Source organism: Lynx canadensis, chromosome A3, assembly GCF_007474595.2.
Source record: "Lynx canadensis isolate LIC74 chromosome A3, mLynCan4.pri.v2, whole genome shotgun sequence".
In the NCBI taxonomy this organism is placed as follows: Eukaryota; Metazoa; Chordata; class Mammalia; order Carnivora; family Felidae; genus Lynx; species Lynx canadensis.
Genome location: NC_044305.1, coordinates 29,148,894 through 29,170,986, shown reverse-complemented (window position 1 = coordinate 29,170,986; position 22,093 = coordinate 29,148,894). Strand labels below are relative to the sequence as shown.

The 22,093-nt window shown below is 56.4% G+C and overlaps 3 protein-coding genes across 3 annotated transcripts; 1 reads left to right on the top strand and 2 right to left on the bottom strand.

Moving 5' to 3' along the window:
• Nucleotides 1–3,786: 3,786 nt before the first annotated feature.
• TMEM239 (transmembrane protein 239) lies at nt 3,787–4,509 on the bottom strand. Its single transcript, XM_030309001.1, has 2 exons — nt 4,442–4,509; nt 3,787–4,358 (listed from the first exon to the last, which is right to left on the bottom strand). The coding sequence occupies exons 1-2, from the start codon at nt 4,507–4,509 to the stop codon at nt 3,824–3,826; spliced, it is 603 nt and encodes a 200-aa protein (XP_030164861.1). The 3' UTR covers nt 3,787–3,823.
• Nucleotides 4,510–5,019: 510 nt separating this feature from the next.
• CA3H20orf141 (chromosome A3 C20orf141 homolog) lies at nt 5,020–5,604 on the bottom strand. Its single transcript, XM_030309000.1, is given in 5 exon segments — nt 5,020–5,260; nt 5,338–5,348; nt 5,351–5,386; nt 5,388–5,420; nt 5,422–5,604. Coding segments are annotated over 5 exon segments (504 nt in total).
• A 6,533-nt stretch (nt 5,605–12,137) lies between these two features.
• CPXM1 (carboxypeptidase X, M14 family member 1) lies at nt 12,138–20,079 on the top strand. Its single transcript, XM_030309927.2, has 14 exons — nt 12,138–12,330; nt 13,732–13,893; nt 14,098–14,207; nt 14,332–14,471; nt 14,574–14,664; nt 15,282–15,432; nt 15,518–15,606; nt 15,967–16,090; nt 16,174–16,370; nt 16,451–16,630; nt 16,714–17,011; nt 17,194–17,333; nt 18,457–18,559; nt 18,660–20,079. The coding sequence occupies exons 1-14, from the start codon at nt 12,159–12,161 to the stop codon at nt 18,899–18,901; spliced, it is 2,199 nt and encodes a 732-aa protein (XP_030165787.1). The 5' UTR covers nt 12,138–12,158; the 3' UTR covers nt 18,902–20,079.
• The last annotated feature ends 2,014 nt before the right edge of the window (nt 20,080–22,093 follow it).

Below are 22,093 nucleotides of genomic sequence, written 5' to 3'. Positions count from 1 at the left end.
AAGCCCTTACTGTGATGACAGCGGGCCGAAGATGCCCCTCCCTGGTCCCGGGATCTACCCTCGCCCCCAGTGCCAGCGTTCCGGCCAGTGAGAGAGACCCTCCCTTCCTTCCTCCCCACACCCCAACCGAGCCCTACTCTTCGCTGCCAGAGGAGCAGGTATCCGCTAGGGGGCGCGCCTTGCATCGTCGGCCACCCGCTCCACAAGCTGCGATTCCGGGGGCTGCCGACTTTCCGGATGGCCGGCGCATTCCCTTTGGGGGTGCCCACAAGCCCTCCGATACCCCGCTTGGCCCAGGGTTTCCTTCCCAGCCTCAGGCCGTTGCCCGCCCCGCTCTGCCGCCACGGTCAACGCACCCGATTCGACGCCCTCCAGCCGTCACCCCCGGCTCCTATCGCGCGCACCTGAGCCTAGCGAAACCGCGCCGGGGGCCCCACCCGGCTCCTGCTCCTGGCCTGACCTCCCCAAGGCGGCGCGGGCCGCCCCCCGCCTCGCCCCCCTCCCTGCAGAAGCCGGTCTCCTCCCTCCTCGGTGAGGACAGCCGCTGCCCGCATCCGCGAGCCCGGACACACTTTACCCTGCACCCCTGAATCTGAGGGAGAGCGCCCCCTCTCGGTTCCCCGCAGCTGACCCTTAGAAATCCCCTGGAGCCCCACCGCCTCCTCCTTCGAGGGACGCCTCACCGTCCCCAGGGTGGCCAGTGACAACGGTCTCAAGTGGTGTCCCCGCCTCCTGAGCCTTGATGCCGCCCTCTCGGACCCTCCGCGTCCCGGCCGCTCTTACAGTTTGCACTTGGGACCCAGGAGAATCCTGGGTGCCGACCCCCATCTGTGTATGCCGCTGTGGATCCTTCTCTGCTCTCTTAGCTGCACCGCCCCCCGCGGCTGACGCCTCCTCCGCTCCCGTCCCTCCTGCCCCGCCAGGTCTGGTTATCTTTCTTTCTGGTCAGGCCATCCGGTTACTGGGTCCCCACCCCCACCCCCACCCATCAAAGCAGGCTGCAGGGGGGCAGTGGGGGAAGCCAGACAAAGATACCATCCGGGTCACTCAGGCCAGTGGGGCAGCTCTCCTTGTTTGGCCCAAACCTGAAAGGCTTGAGAACGCCTTCATTCCAGCACATTCGTTCTCCCCAGGCTTGCATTTTCAGTCTTTTCACTCCAAATGGGTGATTTTGTCTACATTTAAAGGAATTCCAGGAATTAAATTCATGTTATCATTTTTCTTTCATCTCTGCAAGGTCCCTCACGTTTTCCCCTTTTATCTGTATATTCCACTCCCCTTTGCCCACCCCTAGACTTGGTCATTCCATTCTGTCGATCCTATGTTTTTCCGCGTTCTCAGGGAGAGGAAAAAAAAGGTGGTTTTGCCGGCATGCATTTTCACTTTGTCTCAGAAGAACTGTATTATTTCTCACTCAGGTTTCTTTCCACTCAGTGCTAGGATTTCAACATCAACACACAGAGCTGTCTCTTCTAACGACGGTGCTCATCCCCCCACCGTATTTACCTTTCCCATCTCCTGCACCACTCTCAAACATATCCTTTCTTGTGCAATGCTTCTCAAACATTTGTGTGCATGGGTAGCACTCGTGATCTCCTTAAAATGCAGGCTCTGATTTGGCAAGCCTGGGGTGGGGCCTGACACTGCATTTCTAGCCAGCTTCCAGGTGAGACCTATACTGCCGGTCCTGGTGGGACCACACTTTGAGAAGCAAGGCCCTAAGGGCCTCGGTGAGAATTCATTTTGAATTGCTGGGTATGTGTTGATCTGATAAATATTGCCCATCAGCTCTCCAGTCTGTCCTTACCACCTTCTCCTCTACCAGCAGAGCAGGAGGGTAGAAGGTATATATTTATGTAGGGAAGGGAAGAAGGCTTTCTCCTTGTTCCTGTCCATATCCTTCCTCCCCCTCCCCTGCAGTGTGCCTGGTCTGGGTCAAAATGTCCTGTCTCCTTTAATCAGAATGACCCCAAGGCTCTGAGGTGATGACCCTGACCACATTTGAGGGAGAACCATAAGGAGATGGGAAGGAAGGACTGTGCCTGGAGTTTCAGGCGCAGATGCTGAAGGCATCTGACCAGTGGCCTTCATGGTTATGAAACTCCACAGCAAATGGGTTTTGTTTTTTTTTTTTTCGTTTTTTTTTTTATTTATTTTTGGGACAGAGAGAGACAGAGCATGAATGGGGGAGGGGCAGAGAGAGAGGGAGACACAGAATCGGAAACAGGCTCCAGGCTCTGAGCCATCAGCCCAGAGCCCGACGCGGGGCTCGAACTCATGGACCGCGAGATCGTGACCTGGCTGAAGTCGGACGCTTAACCGACTGCGCCACCCAGGCGCCCCAGCAAATGGGTTTTAACAAAAAGAAACTTGTGTTCTAGGGGCCGGTCCCTATTGGCCTGAATGTTTAGGTGGTAGGAGAGGGGAACTTTGGTTCTGGGGCTCCAGGAGCAGAAATTTTAGGCTTAGAGATGCAGTGGGGTGAGGACTGGGTAGGGGTCAGGTGGGTGGGTCTTAGCTGTGATTAGAGCTGTCTGCCATGTGCCTTATGTGGTCATGACAGATCACTATGTTGCTTGGAGGGTTAGCGGGTATATGAATGGCCGCCAACATGCTGGGTATGAAGGGATGCCGCCTTCCAAGATCTTCCTGGTACTTGTGAGCAGCTTGTTGGGACAGTTTCAGAAACCCACGGGCTATGCGCTCCCCCACTCACACAGCTGGCCAAGTATCTCCTGGCACTGAGTCCCAGCCCCAAGCATTTCACAATCAGGAGAGTCCAACATCTGCACATTTTGAGATTTCATGTCACACGATCTTTTACATTTTGTCCACACCCATCCATCCCCGTTTAACCATCGGAGGGCCAAAAGGGTACCCATGACAGAGCATCTCTCTGAAGGCCTAGGGAAGCTTCCTGCTCTTTCGACCACCTTCGAGGTCAGAAGACCTTTCGAGCCTACAGATTTTTCTTATAGTTCAATGCAAAAATCTTACAGTTTTCCGGTCTTTGTGAAGTGCTTCACACACAAGGTATTGCCTTTGACTCACACCAGCCCCGTGACAGGGTTGAGACCCACTCACCCCTGAGGTTCAAAAGAATTAACTGGCCGTGGCCACACATTGTGTAAGTGGGGGAAATGGGACTTCTCGTTCATTTTGCCATAACAGACCTTAGGAATCTTAGCGCGGGGAACCCTTTGGGATCCTCACTACCCTAGTTGGCCCGCTTAGAGATGTGCACTGAGGCAGAAGGTAGGAGATCTAGGGAGTGGGGAGTGCCTGGGCAGAAAGGACTGGGAAGTGAGTTCGCTGAGGTCTCATGGGGGTCCTGGCCAGCCCTTTCTCGGCCAGCTTTCTGTCCGCGGGCCCTTTCTAGAGCCTGGGGAAGTGGAAAGAGGGGGTGAGTGTGAGGAATACCAAGCTAGAAGTTCTCAATGAGTCTGCAGCTGAGACAGCTGAGCACCTGGAAGAAAAAGATGCTGCCAGTTGCTAAGGGAGCCCTGGTGGTGTCTCCACCCTGGTGGGAGCTCTAGATGGCTTGGCCCAGCTCTGCCCCTGGCTAAGCCTTCTGCCTTGTCCCTTCTTCTCAAAGTCCCTGACGCCCCACACCAAGTACCCGCAGCCTGGGCTTGAGGGAGGTGCCTGGAGGTCAGGCCAGTCTACCCTCTGGTCTCTAGCAACATCACCTATGGCCCGAGCAGCGCTAGGGACTGGTCGTCCGGGGCCTGCTGAGGCCACTGCCCTCCCCCCCCCCCCCCCCCGGGCCTCAGGCCCTAGGCCAGGGCTCAACAGACACAGGCAGCAGGATGGGGTTGCCCTTCTATTGGTCCGAGTCCTGAGCGAAGTCTGGGTGAGACATGGAGGTGAGAAGGCCCACGAGGCTCAGCAGCGTGGAGAAAAGCAGCAGGAAGGAGGCAGTGAAGAGCAGGGCCGGGAGAGCGCTGAGCACCAGCAGCAGGACAGCTGGCAGCAGATGGCTCCACGCTGCGGCCGCGACAGGCCACAAGGAGCTCAGCAGGTAGGAGCCGGTGGTGAAGAGCGCGTGGCACAGCATCAGCGACAGCAGCAGGTAGAGGACCCCCTCCAGACCCCTCAGCACACGCTGAAATGGTTGCCGCCAGCCCGACGTGGTCCACCACTGGGCCCAGCTCCGAGGCACGTGGCACCTGCACCAGTGCACCCAGCCCTGCCGCGTGACCCAGGCCGACCAGGGCACTGCCTGCTGCGGCCCCTCGCCGGCCCCGATGGCATCTGTCTCCACTTGGGGCTGCGGCATCATGGTTGGTGCACCTAGGGAGAGGGCCAGGCCAGCTGCAGACGCAGCCCTGGAGATGCCTGGGACCTCAAGGCAGGTGGGGGTCCAGGGGTCGGGAGGGAACCAGTGTGGGTGGGGTGGGGCTTTGAGCTGGGGCGTGGATCTTACCTCTGGGCAGAAACCCCTAAGTCATGTTGCTTCCTGCAGCGCTCAGGACCGCCTGGCAGCCAGAGTCGAGCCCCCACTGTCATTCCTCCCCCTCCTCCCCCCCTCCCCGGGGATCCCCATTGTGACCCGGGAGGGGGTGGAGTCCAGCCAAGAGAGGAGCCAGCCGCTGCGCAGCCTCTCCATGGCCCCTCCAGCCTGGCAGGGGCATGGGGTGAGCCCACAGATGTAGATTCCCAGGCTTTCCTGCGGGAAGCCCCCTCGGGATCCCCGTTCCTACCCTGCTACCTGATATCCAGTCCCACTCTGCTCTCTTGTCCGTCTTTCTGGACGCCCATTCTCTGGAACCACAGAGGAGGCCAGAATGGCCAACCCCAACCCACAAGCTCGGAAATGGCTGCCACATCCTGTCCTGCGCTCCCTGTCCCTCACCTCACCTTCTATTTCTTGTCCTCAGACTCAGACCCAGGTGTCCACTGTCCATATTGTGGGTCCGGAGGTCCCCTGAGTTCAGAGGTACGCTCCTGCGTGCTCAGCTCAGGATGGAGGAAAGGAGACCTGGGAAGCAGCATGGCCAGTGTATTTCTGGAGGGCACTCAGATCCAAGGATGGAGGCAGAAAGCCAGGCCGAGCAGGGCCACGGGCACGCCGCGCGCTCCCAGGAACAACCCCAGGCCCAGAAGCAGCAGCAGCAGGGCCTCGTGGGGGCTGAGTCTTCCTGGGACCACCGCCGCCGTAGGTAGGAGGACAGCCTCCCGCTGTCCCGGACCCTCACCGGCCCCCTGACTCCGGCCTCCCATGAGAAGTGTGTGCTGTGGCCCGGGGGCGTCTGCGGGCCTGTGGAGAGAGCAGGTGGCCTCTGGGCTTCTAGAAGGTGACCACTTACCCGCCTGCCAGGCCTGCAGCGCAATTACCAGTGGAGCAGGCTTCGAAGGCCAGGAAACTGACCAGAAGCAGCAGCAAGCAAGGCTGGGCCAGCCGTGGAAAAGACTGTCCCAAATCGTCAGCCCCAGTGCCCCCAGCCCTAGGACGCTGTCGAGGAGCTGGGCCAGGTTAGGGCCCCAGGGGGACGTATGTGGACCCACTGGACTACACGACCCCTCCCCCGCACCCAGGCCCCTGGGAGGGACTGGGATAGGATAAGCAAGGGCTTTGGGCCTGGGTAAGCAGAGCTGGGTCATGGAGGGAGGTGGAGGTGACAGGAAGGACTAATGTGGGAGGGAGTGTGGGGAGTGGGTGTGTGGGAGGGAGTGGGGCCCTGGCAGACACTCAAGGGTGAGCTCGGTGGGAATCTCCCCCTCCCCACACACCCACCCACCGAACCCTCCTCACCTCTCTTTTCAGTCAGCTATTCTGGGAGGGGCAGCTGGGGCATTGTGACCTATTGCCAGGTGGGGCCCTGGGGCAGAGAGGGGGGCTGCTGCTGGTTTGGGCCTCATAAGCTTAGCCAGAAGGGAGTCAGTGATTTCTGAGAATGAAGACTCATCCCCTTGCCTTTGGGAATTCTCTGCCCTAGGGCGCCGTGGGGATCTGAGTTACCAGGAAGGCATTCTAACCCCATCATCACATGGGCAGCTGAGCACGAGAGGAAGGACTGCTTTCTTTCTCCTGCGGGTTCCCAGAGCTGTGTGTCCAGGGGCAATCATTCAATCTTCCTGAGAGCTGGGTGATACCTGGGTGATACCTGTGGGCCCCCGTGGGGGGAATTTTCAGGATGGTAGCCCTGGAGTGCAGAGATAGGCTCTGCCAGGAAGTTCCCTGAGGCTTTCTGGGGCGGAGCTCCCACCAGACTGCTAAGGGGTGGGGCAGGAGGGGGCTGTTTCTCAGCCCTGTGGCTTGTGGGAAGTGTTCCAGATACTGGGATTCCAGAAATGGCATAGATAACGTGAATGTAAGAGGGCCACATCATAGGAACCCCCAAACTGGAGGTTGAAGTTACCCTCTGAGAATGAAATTAAGGAAAATGGACAGATAAGGAAGAGATTGATCATCTGGAAAAAAACCCAAAACCCTATTCCCATGATAATCTGTAAGTGGGTGGTGGTTACAGAAGTTCCACCGCATCTCAGTTTAGTGACTTGAGAGGCAAGAGCGGAAGCGGATCATAACTAGGAACAGAATCCTTGCGCATATACCATACTTTGAAGGAAAACTGAATGGGGTGGGGGAAGAAGGGGACAGTGACCATAGAGCCCCGAGGAGAGGAGACAGCAAGAATCAGGCACCAGGGGCTCCTGGTTGGTGGCTCAGTTGGTTAAGCATCCAGATTCTCCGCATGGGCTCAGGTCATGATCTCACGGTTTGTGGAATCGAGTCCTGCTACAGGTTCTGCGCTGACAGAGTGGAGCCTGCTTGGGATTCTTACTCTCCCTCTCTCTCTCTCTCTCTCTGCTCCTCCCCCGCTTGCATGCATGTGTATCCACCTTCTTGCTCTCTCTCTCCACTAAAACAAATAAATAAACATTAAAAGAAAGAATCAGGTGGCGTATCTCATGTCTGCCTCCAGTGGGCCCTGTCCAAAGACTCAAGCCTGCTGGACTTGACATCTTTGGAAGTGATGGGCTCAACAGTGCATGGAGCCAATGCTGCTGGCCCTTGGGACCATTCATTGGTGGTTCTTGCTTTGGTTCTTCCCAGAGTAATAAAGCAATGCCTGCAAAATTCTGAGGGAAGATTATTTCCAACCTAAACCCAGGTATCCGTCCAAATGATTATCACATATGAGAATAGAATAAAGACATTGTAAGCCATGCAAGTTCTCAAAAATTTGACCTTGCATACACTCTTTCCTAGAAAGCTGCCGGAGGATGTGCTTCAGCAAAATCAGGCATTAAACCGCAAGGACAATACGAGACTAAAGAAATGAGGCTAAGTACAGGAAAGCAATGATGAGAAAGGCTCAGGATGTCAGCTGTGCTTCCCAGTGAAGAAAGCAAACAACCCAGCCTGGACTCAAAAGCAAGATGCTCCGGGAGGGATGTCTCCAGAAGAAAATGAGATTGATTATCTGCGGTTTTTAGATATGTTAAAAATAAATGTTCAGTTCCGCTGGTTGCTTTGGGATTAAATTATCCATTGGTGCCCAGAAAACCAAGCAGATGATAAAACAAAGTAATCACTAACTCCAGGGAACACAAAAAGCTGAACAGTAATATTTACATGGCCACAAGGTAAGCCCTGAATATCCATCCCAGTGATTTAGCTCTTTGGGAGGATGGAAGAAGTGTGTTAGTGTCCTTGAACGTATGTGTGGGGGAGGGTGGTAGGAAAAGCGAAATCCTTAATTCCATAGCAGGAAATCTACAGATAACATCTAGACCTAGAAAAATTAAGAGGTAGTAATAGAAGCATAGAGATAAATACAAGGAGAAATAACAATTAAAAGTGGCTGACTCGGGAATGGAGAAGCATAGAAAAGAGTCTTCTCTTGCAAGCCTAAAATGTGATTTACCTTTAAAACTATACTCTGTAGTATTTTGGTCAAAATGATTTAGTTCAAAATAAAGAAAATTAATGGAGGGTCATATTGTAGAGGTCAGGAACATACCCTCCCGGGATGAAAGAAATACCAATTTCCAAACGTTACCTGGATGTGCTCTTGTAGCTTGAGATAGGATTTCCGGTGACAGCCTCAAACGCCATCCAATTTGAAAGTTGTGAATCTCATGCATTTTAGATGGAGGTGCTCTAAATCTCCATCTAGTGCTTCTCAGCCTTTAATGTGCACATGAGCCTCCTGGGGTTGACTCCTCTGGGGATCTCGTTAAAATGCAGATTCTGATGCAGCAGGTCTGGGGTTGGCATTCTGCATTTCTAACAAGCTCCCAGGGGATGCCGGTCCTGTTGGTCCTCTGCCACATTTTGAGAAGGAGGGCTCTCAGAGACATGGATGTACAAAAGAGAGAGAGAGAGCTGGGGGAGAGGTGGTGAGCAAACGACGGGTAGGTGGGGAGATGCCTCCTAGTGCATGTAGGTGCCATGGGGGGGGGGGGCAGTCTCCATCAAGGCTCACCTCCATCACAGGGAGAGCACTTAGTACAGAGTGAGTTCTGCCCCTGCATCAGGGACAGAAGATTAGGAGGCCCAGGCAGGCAGTAGATTCTACGACTTCTCTACTGTTGCAGCCAGACACATGGCCTCCTTTCTTTTCTTAATTTATTCCATCCATGCATGGGGGAATAAGAGGGCTGTATTATGCTGTTTTCCCACCCTTAGTTCATCTGGTTAGTTTAGGAGCCCCTGGGAACCGCACATTATCTCGCTTCATCACAAAACCCTGAGATTAAGATATTATTGCCCCCATTTTACAGATGAGGAAACAGAGGCTCAGAGAGCGAGGGACTGTCCAAGGATACCCACACAAAATAATACAGCAGAGGCGGGTGTGAAATTAAGCCTATGCGGTACCAAAGTCAGCTCTCCTCTCCACCTCCAGCCACCTGACCACCCTGGGGAGCCGGCAGGAGTGGAGCACCTCAGTGCAAACCTCGGAGCTGCGCCTCCAGAACCTGCTTCCAGGTAACCAAGTGGCAAGGGCCGAAGGCAACAGCCGAGCTGGGAGCAGATGCGAGGCGATGAGGAACTAATGAAGGAGCATAGAAGGTTCTGAGGGGTTCAGGGGGGCATGGAGGGACACGAAGGGGCCCTGAAGGTTGTTACAGGGCAGAAAGGCAAGGGGTAAGAGGTGAAAATAAGGATGAGGGGGCACAGGGGACACAATAGGTATCAGCATCCCACAGACCCGAGCCTCTGAGGGATCAGCCAGGGGTGGTCAGCATGCCCCATCCAGCCAGTCCCTTTGGGGGAATGTCCCCCAGTTCGTGGTCTGCCATCTCTTCCTACAGAACCTTGCGCTGTTGGGGAGAGTCAGCTCCCCTCAGCCCTGCTTGGTCAAGGTCTCTCTAAACCTTGAATATATACACAGATACTTTTTTTTTTTAGTATTTATTTTTGAGAGAGAGAGAGAGAGAGCATGAGTAGGGGAGGGTCAGAGAGAGAGGGAGACACAGATTCCAAAGCAGACCCCCAGGCTCTGAGCGAGCTGTCAGCCCAGAGCCCCACGCGGGGCTCGAACCCACAAACCGCAAGATCGTGACCTGAGCCGAAGTCAGGCGCCCAACCAACTGAGCCACCCAGGCGCCCCTACACAGGTACTTTTTGAGCACTGACTAGGGACCAGGTGCTGTTCTAGGTCCTGAGGTGCAGCTTTGAACATATGGGTACAAGAAGCTCTTCTGGAGTGTGGCTTATCTTTGCTGGGGGGTGGGGACCCACACAGTGAACACATAACAAAACAAGATCATCTCAAAATGTTGAGTTGCCTTGAAGACAATAATAAAGCAGGGTGAGAGGATAGAGTGGGTGTGGAGGATGGGGCTTGCTTTCATCAGAATGGTCAGCAAAGGCTTTTGGAAACAGGTGACACTGAAAAGCAATCTGTAGAATGAGGATGCGAATTTGGTGAACCAGTGCAAAGGCCCTGAGGCTGGATGGGCCTGATGTGTTGGAGGGACTGTTAGAATGCCAGTGTGGCTGGAGGAATATGAGCCAGAGGAGCCCAGGGTGATGAGAGGGGAAAGGTGTGGGTAGGGAAGAGCCTTGTCGTAAGGGCCTGGCCGGTGAAACCCCTAGGGACTTAAGGCAGGAGCAAATTGACCAAATTTTTTTTTTTTTTAATTTTAAGGGAAGGAGGGAGGGAGGGGGGGGGAGGGAGAGGGAGAGAGAGGGAGGGGAAGAGAGAGAGAGAGAGAGAGAACACAGTGGGGGAGGGGCAGAGAGAGGGAGAGAGAATCCCAAGCATTCAGTACCAATCCCTAGGTGGGGTTCGAACTCCCTAACCATGAGGTCATGACCTAAGCCAAACCAACAGTTTGACGCTTCACCCACTGCACCACCCAGATGCCCCAGAACTTGCCCCGATTTAACTGTAGGTGGGAGCCTCAGAAGGCTGAGATGTCCTAGTTGGGTGGCCCCTCACACCCGTCTATCAAACTTGGGTGGGGTTGGGGTTAGAGACAGAGAAGTGGCCAGATTGGGCTTTGGAGGAAGAGGGAGCAGCCCTCAGGACCTGTTCAGACCCACTTCTAGCTCCACGGGAGCCTGTCCTAATCTCCCATGGCAAAGAAGCCTCAGCGTATAGTACTGTCTTTCTGCCCCTGATCTGGCCAGCCCCGTGCCTCAGGAACCCTTGGCTTTGGCGCCTTTCCTTGAGTTTTTCTAATCCCCCTTTGGTGCCTGGGACCCAGCAGTGTTTCCCAGGCGGGACGCTCCAAGGCAGAAGTGAGGCCGTGCGGGGCTCTGACCCGGTTACTCCCGTTCTGGGGACTCTCTACCCAGAATGCTTGGGTTGGGGCAGATGCCTTGAGGCGTTCCAGGACTCGCTTCTGCGTTGGTGCTGGGTCAGTTCCAGGGGTACAGTGGGGTATTTCTTGGGAGGGATCATGGGAGACTGGGCCGCCAGAATGGTTTGGGGGTGATACAAAGTGTTTATATAGATAGAGGCCCTGCAAAATATATTTGCTCAGGGCGGCACGCACTCCAGAGGATTCCTGGCCACCTCTGGGCATCGCTTCTTAGGTGGGGATGGCAGTATCTCCCTGGCGGGCTCCTTGCAAAGACAAAACACTGCCCAGAGGAGCACAGTGGACGCATTTCCTTCCTTCTGGGAGGCGATCTGGTGTGGGGGAATCAGAGGGGGCTGGGGAGCAGGAATGGGAAAGGGCCTGCGCTCTGGAATCCCGGGATCCGGGGCAACCAGCCAGCAAGAGACCCCGGGCTGCTGGCCCCCGGGAGGACACTGAGGTGGCGGTGGGGAAGGCAGCAGGGAGGGCCGGACGCGCGCGCATCAAGCCTCGGCCCCTCCACCCACGGCCCCAGCCCGTTGGGTATCGGCTCCCGCTCCTCTCCTCGGATTATGTAAGCCCAGAACGTGGCAGCCGGGTGAGCAAAGGAGTAGGGGAGGGCAGGGGGAAGGAAGAGAGAAGAGAGGCGGGGCCGGAGAAGGGGATGGCGGTGGGAAGCACCGCCTCTGGTTGGGCCCCTCGAGTGGTCTTTCGGAAAGATTCCCGGAGGGCTAGTCCTCCCCCCACCCCCGCTCCGCCCCCGCCCCACCCGGCGCCTTAGTTTCCCCCCTGTCTTTCTGTCCCATCCACCCTGGCAGGGGGTTTTCTGATTCTGGGTGGATTTCCCTCTCGGGTAGCAGTTTCCTCCCCAAAGTTCTCAGCTTTTCTGCCTTGGCCAAGTCAGTTGGGCGCTCTGAGCCTCAGTTTACCAGTTTGTAAAATAAGGTTTGATCGAGAGGCCACGTGCAAAGCGCCTGGCACAGTGTGTGACGCCAAGTAGGTGCCCACTGTGGGGCGGGCGCCTCACAGGATTTAGTGGGATCAGGGGTGCCGAGGGGCTGTACAAACCCCAGAGGGCAGCGCACCAGCCGGGCGGGTGAGCTCGGGACGGCCGGAGGGGGCGGGGCAGGGTCGGCGGGTGCGGAGACCCGCGGCGGCCGCGGAGACCGGCGGCGGCCGCTCCGGGGTCTGTCGCTGGAGCACCGCCCGGGCCCTGCCCTGCCCACCCCTCCCCTCCCGGGTCCCAGGCCCGCGGGCGTGCGGTGGGCGGGCCGGAGGCGCAGGGGGCGTGCGGTGGCGGCAGGAAGGGGCGGGGGGCTCCCGAGCGCCCGGCAGGAAGAGACAAACCCACCGACCGCAGCAGGCCCCGCGCATCCGCACCTTTGGACTCAGCCATGTGGGGTCTCCTGCTCGCCTTGGCCACCTTCGCGCCTGCCGTCGATCTGGGTCTGGGGACGCCCGGCGCCTCCGGGCTGGGCCTCGCGCCGCCCGCTACCACCAAGGCCCCGGTCTCGACCCTGGCCCCGAGTAGCAACCCGGCACAGCAGCCCTCGGGGAAGAATAACGGTGAGCGCCCGGACCGAGGGCCCGCTTCTCGGGCTAGTCGGTCACCCTACTCTCCCGTCCACTGTGTGCCGACCCTTCCCCAACACACACACACACACACACACACACGCACGCACACACACACTCACGCTCACACACTCCCTGCCTGGAGCTTGTGTGCCGACCCTTCCCCAGCGCGCGCGCGCGCGCGCGCGCGCGCACACACACACACACACACACACACTCTCTCTCTCTCTCCTTCCTTCCTTCCTCCCTGCCCCTTGTTACGGCTGCTGACTCAGCAGCCCTAGTTCCCGGCCAGACCAAGTCAGCGGTCCTGGGACTGGAGCCAGTAGGAGGTTGCCTCTTTCAGCCCCAAACCTTCCCTTTTCACAGATGAGAAAACTGAGACCGGAGCCAGCAGAAGGGGAGAAAGAGGGACAGACAAAAGCACCGAGACTAAATGGTGCAGAATTAGACTTAGGGCAGAGAGAGCTTAAGGGCAGGGGCTGGAAGGAAAGGAGGAGAGCAAGGCTGGGAGAGTGCTTTTTGCTGAGGCTGCCTGGAGGATAGGGGCACCATCAGGGGAAGGGGAGAGGCAGGCTGCCCGACTTCCTGACTTTTCAGAAGTGAGTAGGTAGAGGAGGAAGTCAAAGGGATGGCCCCCAGGAGGGCTTCTCAGAGGAGGCAAAAGAAACTGGGTCCTGAAGGGTGGATATCTCTGAATTAGGAAGAGCCAAAAAGAGAGAGCAGCGAAGAAGAAACAGTATGTGGAAAGGCATGGGTCACCAGATAGGAAAATGTACAGCCCGTTCTGGAGGTACCTGGAGAGCCTGCGTGGGTGCGTGGGGAGCTAGTGGCATCTACCGTGTTCCAGACCCTGTGCTGAGGGCGAGCAGGACACAGGCCAGCCCTGGAAAGCCTGAGCACCCAGACAAACATGAATCTGAGGACGGAACATCTCAGCCCAGAGGGCAGATGCAGCGATAAAGGCAGCACGGAGGCTTTGGAGCATGAGACTAAGTCTGGAGCTGAGGAAGGCTCCTGGGCTGAAATTCAAAGAATGGGAGTTAGGCAATGAGATCAGGGGTGGGGGACGGTGCGATGGAGAGGGTCAGCCCAGGCAAAGGCCTGGAGATAAAGAACTAAACTCAGCTCTTTGGAGCAACCAAATAGTTCCCAGTGGCTGGGTGTAGCTCTCCATTGGGGAGGGTCAGCGATGAGGCTGGCCAAACACGTAGTCACGTCAAGAAGGAGAAGAAGCCAAGAACGTGCCGGGAGAGGCAGGTGGGGGTCAGACTTCAAGTCCATGCTAAGGTCTTTAGATACTTAAGGTCGGGGGTGGGGTGCTGCTAGGGGCTTGCATGCTTCTTGGGCTGGCAGACCACTCCATCTGCCCTGATGTGCCTCCCTGGTCCCCAGGGACCTCAGAACAGCACGTCCGGATTCGCTTCGTCAAGAAGAAAAAGGTCATTATAAAGAAAAGAAAGAAGCTAACTAGACCCAGACCGCTGGTGACTACCGGGCCTCCAGTGATCACCACCCCTGCGGGAGCCCTTGACCTCCCAGAGGAGAAGGAACCAGGTACTGCCCTTCCGGGGGGCCCTGCCCAAACTTGTAGCCCATGGGCCACATACTGACGTCATCTTTGGCCTCATGGGCAAAGGCATGGCCCCAGCTCGCCCAGCACATGGGCAAGCGTAGGCTCGGCTTCCTACCTGCCCTGACCTCTCTCTCTCTCTCTCTCTCTCTCTCTGGTCCTGTTTCACTGCTCTGTCCCTGCCCCAGGCTGCCCCCCTTTGGGCCTGGAGTCCCTGCGAGTTTCAGATAGCCAGCTCGAGGCATCCAGCAGCCAGTCCTTTGGTCTTGGACCACACCGGGGACGGCTCAACATCCAGGTCAGCAGTCCTGGGTCCAATTAGGGCAACCCCTAGGAACTTCTTCCCTGCGCCTCCCCAGGCACCATCCTGGCCCACCCTATACTGTTCACCTGGGTCTGATGGCCATGTCCTGTGCCCACAGTCAGGCCTGGAGGATGGTGATCTCTATGATGGGGCCTGGTGTGCTGAGCCTCAGGATGCTGAGCCGTGGCTTCAGGTGGATGCCAGGCACCCCACCCGCTTCTCGGGCATTATCACACAGGGCAGGAACTCTGTCTGGAGGTGAGGCACGCTAGCCCAGTCCAGGAAGTCACGGGCAGACTCGGGAGGGTTGGGGTGGGAGTCCTGAGGCCACGGAGGATCTCTCCCGACCTCTCCTGCCAGGTACGACTGGGTCACATCATACAAGGTCCAGTTCAGCAATGACAGCCGGACGTGGTGGGGGAGCAGGAACCGTAGCAGTGGGATGGATGCGGTGAGTGGTCCCATGGGGGCTGAGCCCCACTGTAGGGTACTAGGCTGGGCTGGGGCTCCTCTGAGGTCAAGGAACAGACGCCCACTCAGCATCCCAGGAGAAAGGGGGTTGTCAAGATGTGTGGCACCCACCAGGCAGCCTTGGGGCCAAGCTGCTTTGGAATATGCCTACCTCCTCCCCAGATACCTTCTCCACGGGGTGGGTCCACTTCATGCTGTAGCTTCCTGCTGGAACACCCTTTCTGGTCGATGGGCCTCACACCCTTGCGCCACTTCTCACCTCCCCGCCGCTCTGGCTTTCCCATCTCACGGACCCCTTTTTATACCAGGCTACAGTGTGGGGCCTGGTCAGCTTTAGGACTGGCTGTTCCTGAGTGATGGGGCCATATTGGTCTAATAAGCTGCGACCCAGCCAGAAAGCATGGTTGCCTAGAGCGGCCTGTTGGCAGGGGGTAGGAGGGGTGGGCGGGTGCTCTTTGTTTGACAGAGAGTGCAGGTCTCCAGGCAAGCCTGCCAGGGTGGGTTTGGTGGTGAGCTCGGAGGCCTGAGCTCCTTCTCTGCTTCCGGGCCAGGCTGCTGGGGTTTGAGCAGTCCCATTAAAGGACTCGATGCCCCCAGGTATTTCCTGCCAATTCAGACCCAGAGACACCGGTGCTGAACCTCCTGCCTGAGCCCCAGGTGGCCCGCTTCATTCGCCTGCTGCCCCAGACCTGGCTCCAGGGAGGCGATTCCTGCCTCCGGGCAGAGATCCTGGCCTGCCCTGTCTCAGGTGGGCAGTCGGACAAGGGCTGGATGAGCAGGGTGAAAACCTCCGCCGTGGACTCCCCCTTGACCGTGAATTCATTCTCCACCAGATCCTAACGACCTATTCCCTAAGGCCCCTGCACTGGGATCCTCTGATCCTTTGGACTTCCGGCATCACAATTACAAGGCCATGAGGAAGGTCAGACATGAACTCCTATGACCCAGGAGGGAGGAGCTGCCTAGCTCAGGTCCCCTTCCCACCAGGGCATAACCTGCTATGACTGTCCTCATGTCCCCACTCCCCCTACTGTCTCACCCTTCTCGCCCGTTGACCCCTAAACTCTGCCCCAGTTTCCTTTGCTGTGGTTATTTCCCTCATCCTAACCCTTCCTTCTGGTCTGCTATTGCTCTGGTCCTATTCGGTGCCATGGTGCCCCATCTGTGTGGGCCACCGCTGGTTTTTGTGAGCCCTTCCATGGCCTCATGTGGTCTGACCCTTGGGTCTAATCCTCCCGTGCCCCATGCCGTGCTATACTCTGCCCCCGCCCACCCCCCCCAGCTGATGAAGCAGGTGAACGAGCAGTGCCCCAACGTCACCCGCATCTACAGCATTGGGAAGAGCCACCAGGGCCTGAAGCTGTACGTGATGGAAATGTCGGACCACCCTGGCCAACATGAGCTGGGTACTGGCAGGTTCTGGGCAGGGAGAGGTAGGCACAGGGAAGGGTTGTGGGCGCGAGCCCACGTGGAGCCCCTGTGTTCCCAGGAGAGCCTGAGGTGCGCTATGTGGCCGGCATGCATGGGAATGAGGCCCTGGGGCGGGAGTTGCTCCTGCTTTTGATGCAGTACCTGTGCCGTGAGTTCCTGCGAGGGGACCCGCGGGTGACCCGGCTGCTCACCGAGACACGTATTCACCTGCTGCCCTCCATGAACCCTGATGGTTATGAGACTGCCTTTCGCCGGGTAGGCCGCCTGGCATGAGGGCCACCCCGCTCCTTCTGCCCTGATGCCTGCTTGGCTTGAACAGGCCCCTTCCCTGGCAGGGCTCGGAGCTGGTAGGCTGGGCAGAGGGCCGCTGGAACCAGCAGGGCATTGACCTTAACCATAATTTTGCTGACCTCAACACACCGCTGTGGGAAGCAGAGGATGACGGGCTAGTGCCTGACACCGTCCCCAACCATCACCTGCCACTGCCCACTTACTACACCCTGCCCAACGCTACCGTGAGTCTTCTGGGGAAGTGGCGGAGGGTCGTCGGGGGGCTCTTGTCTCTGTCTCCCACCTCACCCCACCTGACCCTGTCTAGGTGGCTCCCGAAACGCGGGCAGTGATTGAGTGGATGGAGCGGATCCCCTTTGTGCTGAGCGCCAACCTCCACGGGGGTGAGCTCGTGGTGTCCTACCCGTTCGACATGACTCGGACCCCGTGGGCTGCCCGTGAACTCACGCCCACCCCGGATGATGCCGTATTCCGCTGGCTCAGCACCGTCTATGCTGGCACTAACCGGGCCATGCAGGACCCAGACCGCCGACCCTGCCACAGCCAAGACTTCTCCTTGCACGGCAACATCATCAACGGCGCTGACTGGCACACAGTCCCTGGGAGTATGTGCCTCAGGGTAGAGTTAGCCCTGGCCCCAGAACCCTGTCCCCGTGAGACAGTCTGCTCGGTCCGCATAGAGCAGCGGTGTTGACCATCCCTCCGGGAAGTGTCTCACAGAGGAGGGCTACCAGGCGGGCAGGGCTCCCTTCCCCCACTTAGGCTCCAGTATCCATGGCCACCCTAGGTATGAATGACTTCAGCTACCTGCACACCAACTGCTTTGAGGTCACCGTGGAGCTGTCCTGTGACAAGTTTCCTCACGAGAACGAGCTGCCCCAGGAGTGGGAGAACAACAAAGATGCCCTCCTCACCTACCTGGAGCAGGTTGGATCCGAATCCCCCCCGACCCTGGCCTGCCGTGGTCTGCTGTCCGTGTAGGGTTGCAGCTCCCACCAGGGGGGGCCTTCCAGGGTCCGACCGGACGTGCTGACTCACAGAGGCCTTGGGTCACACTTGGTATCAGATTGACCTGGAGGGTTAGAGCACTGAAAGCACAGTCTGCCGGCAGGGCAGCATCAGACATCATTAGCCGGGAGGTGTAGACCGCACAGCAGTATAGACCCGGGTCCCCAGAGCTGTCCCAGAGCTGTCTTAGGAGAGCTGTTCTCAGAAAAGACCCATTATTCAAGTGCAGGGGGTGTCCTGGCATAGGCGCATCGCATCCCGCAGGAACTATATCCCTTGTGATGGCTCTGTGAGTATGGTTTCCAAAGGTTCCAAAATGACAAGCCCTATGTCAAGGGTCGCTGAACTTGGGGAAACCCAAAGATGAGCCTTCCTACCAGGTGTTTGTAGTTCTCCCAGTCCAGATGCATTTTATCCATCAGGAGTTTTTTTATTTTATTTTTATTATTTTTTTATTTTTATTTTATTTTATTTTTTTAACGTTTATTTATTTTTGAGACAGAGAGAGACAGAGCATGAACGGGGGAGGGACAGAGAGAGAGGGAGACACAGAATCAGAAGCAGGCTCCAGGCTCTGAGCCATCAGCCCAGAGCCCGACGCAGGGCTTGAACTCACGTACCGCGAGATGGTGACCTGAGCTGAATGAAGTCGGATGCTTAACCGACTGAGCCACCCAGGCACCCCCTTTTTTTTAAAAAACGTATATTTATTTTTGAGAGAGAGAGCATGCACGTGAGCAGTGGAAAGGCAGAAAGAGAGGGGGACAGAGGATCCAAAGTGGGCTCTGTGTTGAGAGCAGAGAGCCCGATGTGGGGCTTGAACGCACGAACTGAGAACGTGACCTGAGCCGAAATTGGACGCTTAACCGACTGAGCCACCCAGGTGCCCCCATCAGGAGTTACTTTTACCAGGGTATTGCCACCTAGGAACATAGACATGCCATCTTCCATGGCAAGTCTGCCGTGAACAGAGCTGGAAAATGAGGTGAAGGTCACACCTCATGCAGAAAGAAAAGGGTTTTGATAGCCTTTTCCCGCACAGGTGCGAGTGGGCATTGCAGGAGTTGTGCGGGACAAGGACACAGAACTCGGGATTGCCGATGCTGTCATTTCTGTGGACGGGATTAACCACGATGTAACGACAGGTGTGTCGGGGAGGGGATGGCGGAGGGGGATGGGAGGCCTTTAGGCAGGGTCAGAAGCTGAGGATCACTGGATCCTGATCGTGACCTTCACTCTTGTCAGCATGGGGCGGGGATTACTGGCGCCTGCTGACCCCAGGGGACTATATGGTGACCGCCAGTGCTGAGGGCTATCACTCAGTGACGAGGAGCTGCCGGGTCACCTTTGAAGAGGGCCCAGTGCCCTGCAATTTCCACCTCACCAAGACTCCCAAACAAAGACTTCGAGAACTGCTCGCCTCCGGGGCCAAAGTGCCCCCAGACCTTCGGAGGCGTCTGGAGCGCCTGAGGGGACAGAAGAATTAACACCTCCAGGTGAACAGCCCCAGAGCCTTGGGCAGGCTGGACCTGTCCAGAACTGAAAGCGGGAGGGACAGAGTGGGGGGAGAGGTGCTGAGGCTCATTAAAGCTACTTGGTACCTCAGGCAGCCTTCCTGCGGTCTCTGTGTCCCAGGTCCCGCCCCTGGGCCAGGCCTCGGCTTCCCCTCCTCCTCGACCCTAGTCCACACACGCTGGCAGGCTCTCATCAGATGACTTCTGGAGAAATGGTGTGGAAAGAGGATCCCGCCCGGGTTCTTGAACCTAGGGCTTGCCAGAGCAACTCCTCCATCAATCAGCTTCTGCAGCAGGAACCATTGCAGTGCTCAGACCCAAGCAAGCATGCATGCAAGGCGTCAAGGATAAACAGTGCCCTCCCAGCCTCCTGGGGCTCACCGTCAAGAGAGGGGACAGTTTGGCACGGTGCGGGCCATGCTGTGGGAGCACAGACGGGATTACATACGTGGGTGTGAAATATGGCAGCGCAGTTCGGCAGGGACTCAAAAGGTCAAGGATGCAACAGATGGGAAGGTTCTCGGAGGTTAGATGGGAGGCGGCCCAAGTGTGGGGTATGGACCGAGAGCTCCAAGGAGAGACAAGACGAGGAAGACAGAACAGCGGGGGACATTAGAATTTGCTCCACCAGCCCTCTTTGGAGGGTGTTGGTAAATGACAAGATTTGATCCGTTTCCTTCAGACTGAAGGGCAAATTATGTGTCAGTCTTGCGAGGGAAATAGCCCGCTTAGGTATTTTAAGCCAGAGGAAAATTTAATGCTGGGCATTGGCTATAAAGGTTTTGGAAGAGCTGGATGAGAAAAAGAGAGAGAGGAGTTTTACCTGAAAATCAGGCCACTTACCGTTTGCAGCCACTTTGCCATGATCACTTGTCATGGCTCGAGGCTGAAGCAGAATAATTTCTTCCTTCCTTCCACTTTCTAATCTCCAACCTCCAAAATCCACTGGCAAAATCTAACTGTAACTGGGGCGCCCGGCTGGCTCAGTCAGTGGAGCGTGCAACCCTTGATCTCGGGGTGGTGAGTTCCAGCCCCATGTTGGGCGTAGAGATTACTTAAAGAAATAAAATGTTCAGAAAAATCTAACTGTGCCCTAGCTTGCAAAGAAACCCACAAAATGTAGTTTCCAGGCGCCCCCGCCCTGCAGTTCAGAGAAGAGCTTGTAAGGGGCAATTACTAACGTGTAGATTCAACACAAAGACATCCATATAGCCTTCCGTTAGGCAAGCTGTGCCTTAGTGTGGGCTGTTGTATTGTCTCTGTTTCTAGAGCTGTTTCCGCCCCTCATATTTTCTTTTAACAAAATGCTTATTTATTTTTGAGAGAGAGAAAGAGAAAGCATGGGGGAGGGGCAGAGGGAGACAGATCTGGAACCGGTTCTTCAGTGTCAGCAGTGAGCCCGATGCAGGGCTCCCAACTCACAAACCGTGAGATCATGACCTGAGCCGAGGTCAGACACTTAACTGCCTGAACCGCCCAGGTTTGGCACCCCAAGCCTCTCGTATTTTCAGTCTCAGATCACCGGGAGGAATTCAGTGCCACAGGTCCCATCTCCCTGCTCCCCACCGCCAGCATCATCTTTTTCCCAAAACAAGAAGAGATGGTTTTTATTCGTCAAAGCTGAAGATACATAATGAAAAGTGCACTTAAGAGCCCAGCTTATTGGCTGAGTGGTTTACAAGACGGGACTCAACTCTAGACTATAATAAACTCACTTCCAATGTAAAGATACACGCACCTTGAAAGTAAAAGGCTGAAAAAGAGGGATGCCTGGGTGGCTCAGTCGGTTAAGCGTCCAACTTTGGCTCAGGTCATGATCTCACAGTTTGTGGGTTCGAGCCCCGCCTTGGCTCTGTGCTGACAGCTCAGACCCCTGGAGCCTGCTTCTGATTCTGTGTCTCCCTCTCTCTCGCCCTCCCCCACTTGCCCTGTGTGTGTCTCTCTCTCTCAAAAATAAACATTAAAAAAAAATTTTTAAAAGGTTGAAAAAGATACATTATGCAAACATTAATCAAAAGAAAGCAGGAGTGGCTATCTTTTTTTCCCTACAGATTTTATGTATTTATTTACATTTATTTATTTATTTTGAGAGAGAGAAAGCACAAGTTGGGGAGGGGCAGAGAGAGAGAGAGAGGGAGGGAGGGAATCCCAAGCAGGATCTGCCCTGTCCATGCATAGCCTGAAACGGGGTTCGAACCCACCAACCGTGAGATCATGACCTGAGCCGAAGTCAGACGCTTAACTGAGCCATCCAGGTGCCCCATGAAGATTTTATTTTTGAGTAATCTCTACACCCAACGTGGGGCTTGAACCCACAACCCCAGATCCAGCGTGCCCCGCCGACTGAGCCAGCCAGGTGCCACGGGAGCGGCTCTCTTAACGTGAGCTAAAGTTGACTTCAGGACAAAGTGACCTTTCTATATGCATTTTAGATTTAGCGGTTCGGAGGGAGAAACAGAGCAGGTTCAGTGTTTTTTGTTTTGTTTTGGAAATTGGCTCTTGAGCATGAAAAGGGAAGCAGGCCTTGATGCCAAGATGACGTCTTGGCAAGAGACTAGAGGGATAGCAAGAGTGCCAGCCCTTCCCCTCCTCTCGGGACCCACTGAAGGTCACCTGATCTGGGAGGTGGGGAAAGGAAACTGGGCCCGACCTGGGTGGGGAGGGGAAAGGACAGGCCCAAGAGGATGGGCGGCTTGCACAGGCATCTGTCCCAACAACCTGGGGCCCTGGGTCAGCAGGGCCGGTGTAGACACTACCCATCACCTCTTAATGAGTGGCTGCTCTTGAGTCAACGGCCCCACTAGCCATGGGTCCCGCTCTGCTACAGAGTGCTGTGGGCGTCATCTGACCTTCCTGTTTGTCAACAGCCCAGGACGCTCCCCCTCTTGAGACAGAAGGGGAGTCCTTGTCACCAGAGTAGTGGTGCTCTGAAGGCCTAGCCCCTGTTCTCCAGGTGCTGGCGATGGGCATGGTGGAAGCCCTCAGTGTCACATCCAGAACCTTCTCACCAGCCGGCGCACCCATCCCTCGAGTGCAGGGCGTGTCGGCTACTGACAGCTCGTAGCTTCTCTCGAGTACTGCTCTTAGCCAAACGGGAGCCTCTTGACACTGGGGTTACATGCTTTGGCAGCCTGTAGCCGGCGACTGACTGGTACGGAGCCATCA

Excerpts from the sequence above, each read along its gene's own strand:
- TMEM239 (XM_030309001.1), bottom strand. The coding sequence starts at position 4,509 with ATGACAGTGGGGGCTCGACTCTGGCTGCCAGGCGGTCCTGAGCGCTGC. Across the intron at positions 4,359-4,441 it reads AGGAAGCAACATGACTTAGG|CACCTGCCTTGAGGTCCCAG; the intron begins GGTTTCTGCCCA and ends CCCCTGGACCCC.
- CPXM1 (XM_030309927.2), top strand. The coding sequence starts at position 12,159 with ATGTGGGGTCTCCTGCTCGCCTTGGCCACCTTCGCGCCTGCCGTCGAT. Across the intron at positions 12,331-13,731 it reads GCCCTCGGGGAAGAATAACG|GGACCTCAGAACAGCACGTC; the intron begins GTGAGCGCCCGG and ends CCTGGTCCCCAG. Across the intron at positions 14,665-15,281 it reads GTAGCAGTGGGATGGATGCG|GTATTTCCTGCCAATTCAGA; the intron begins GTGAGTGGTCCC and ends CGATGCCCCCAG.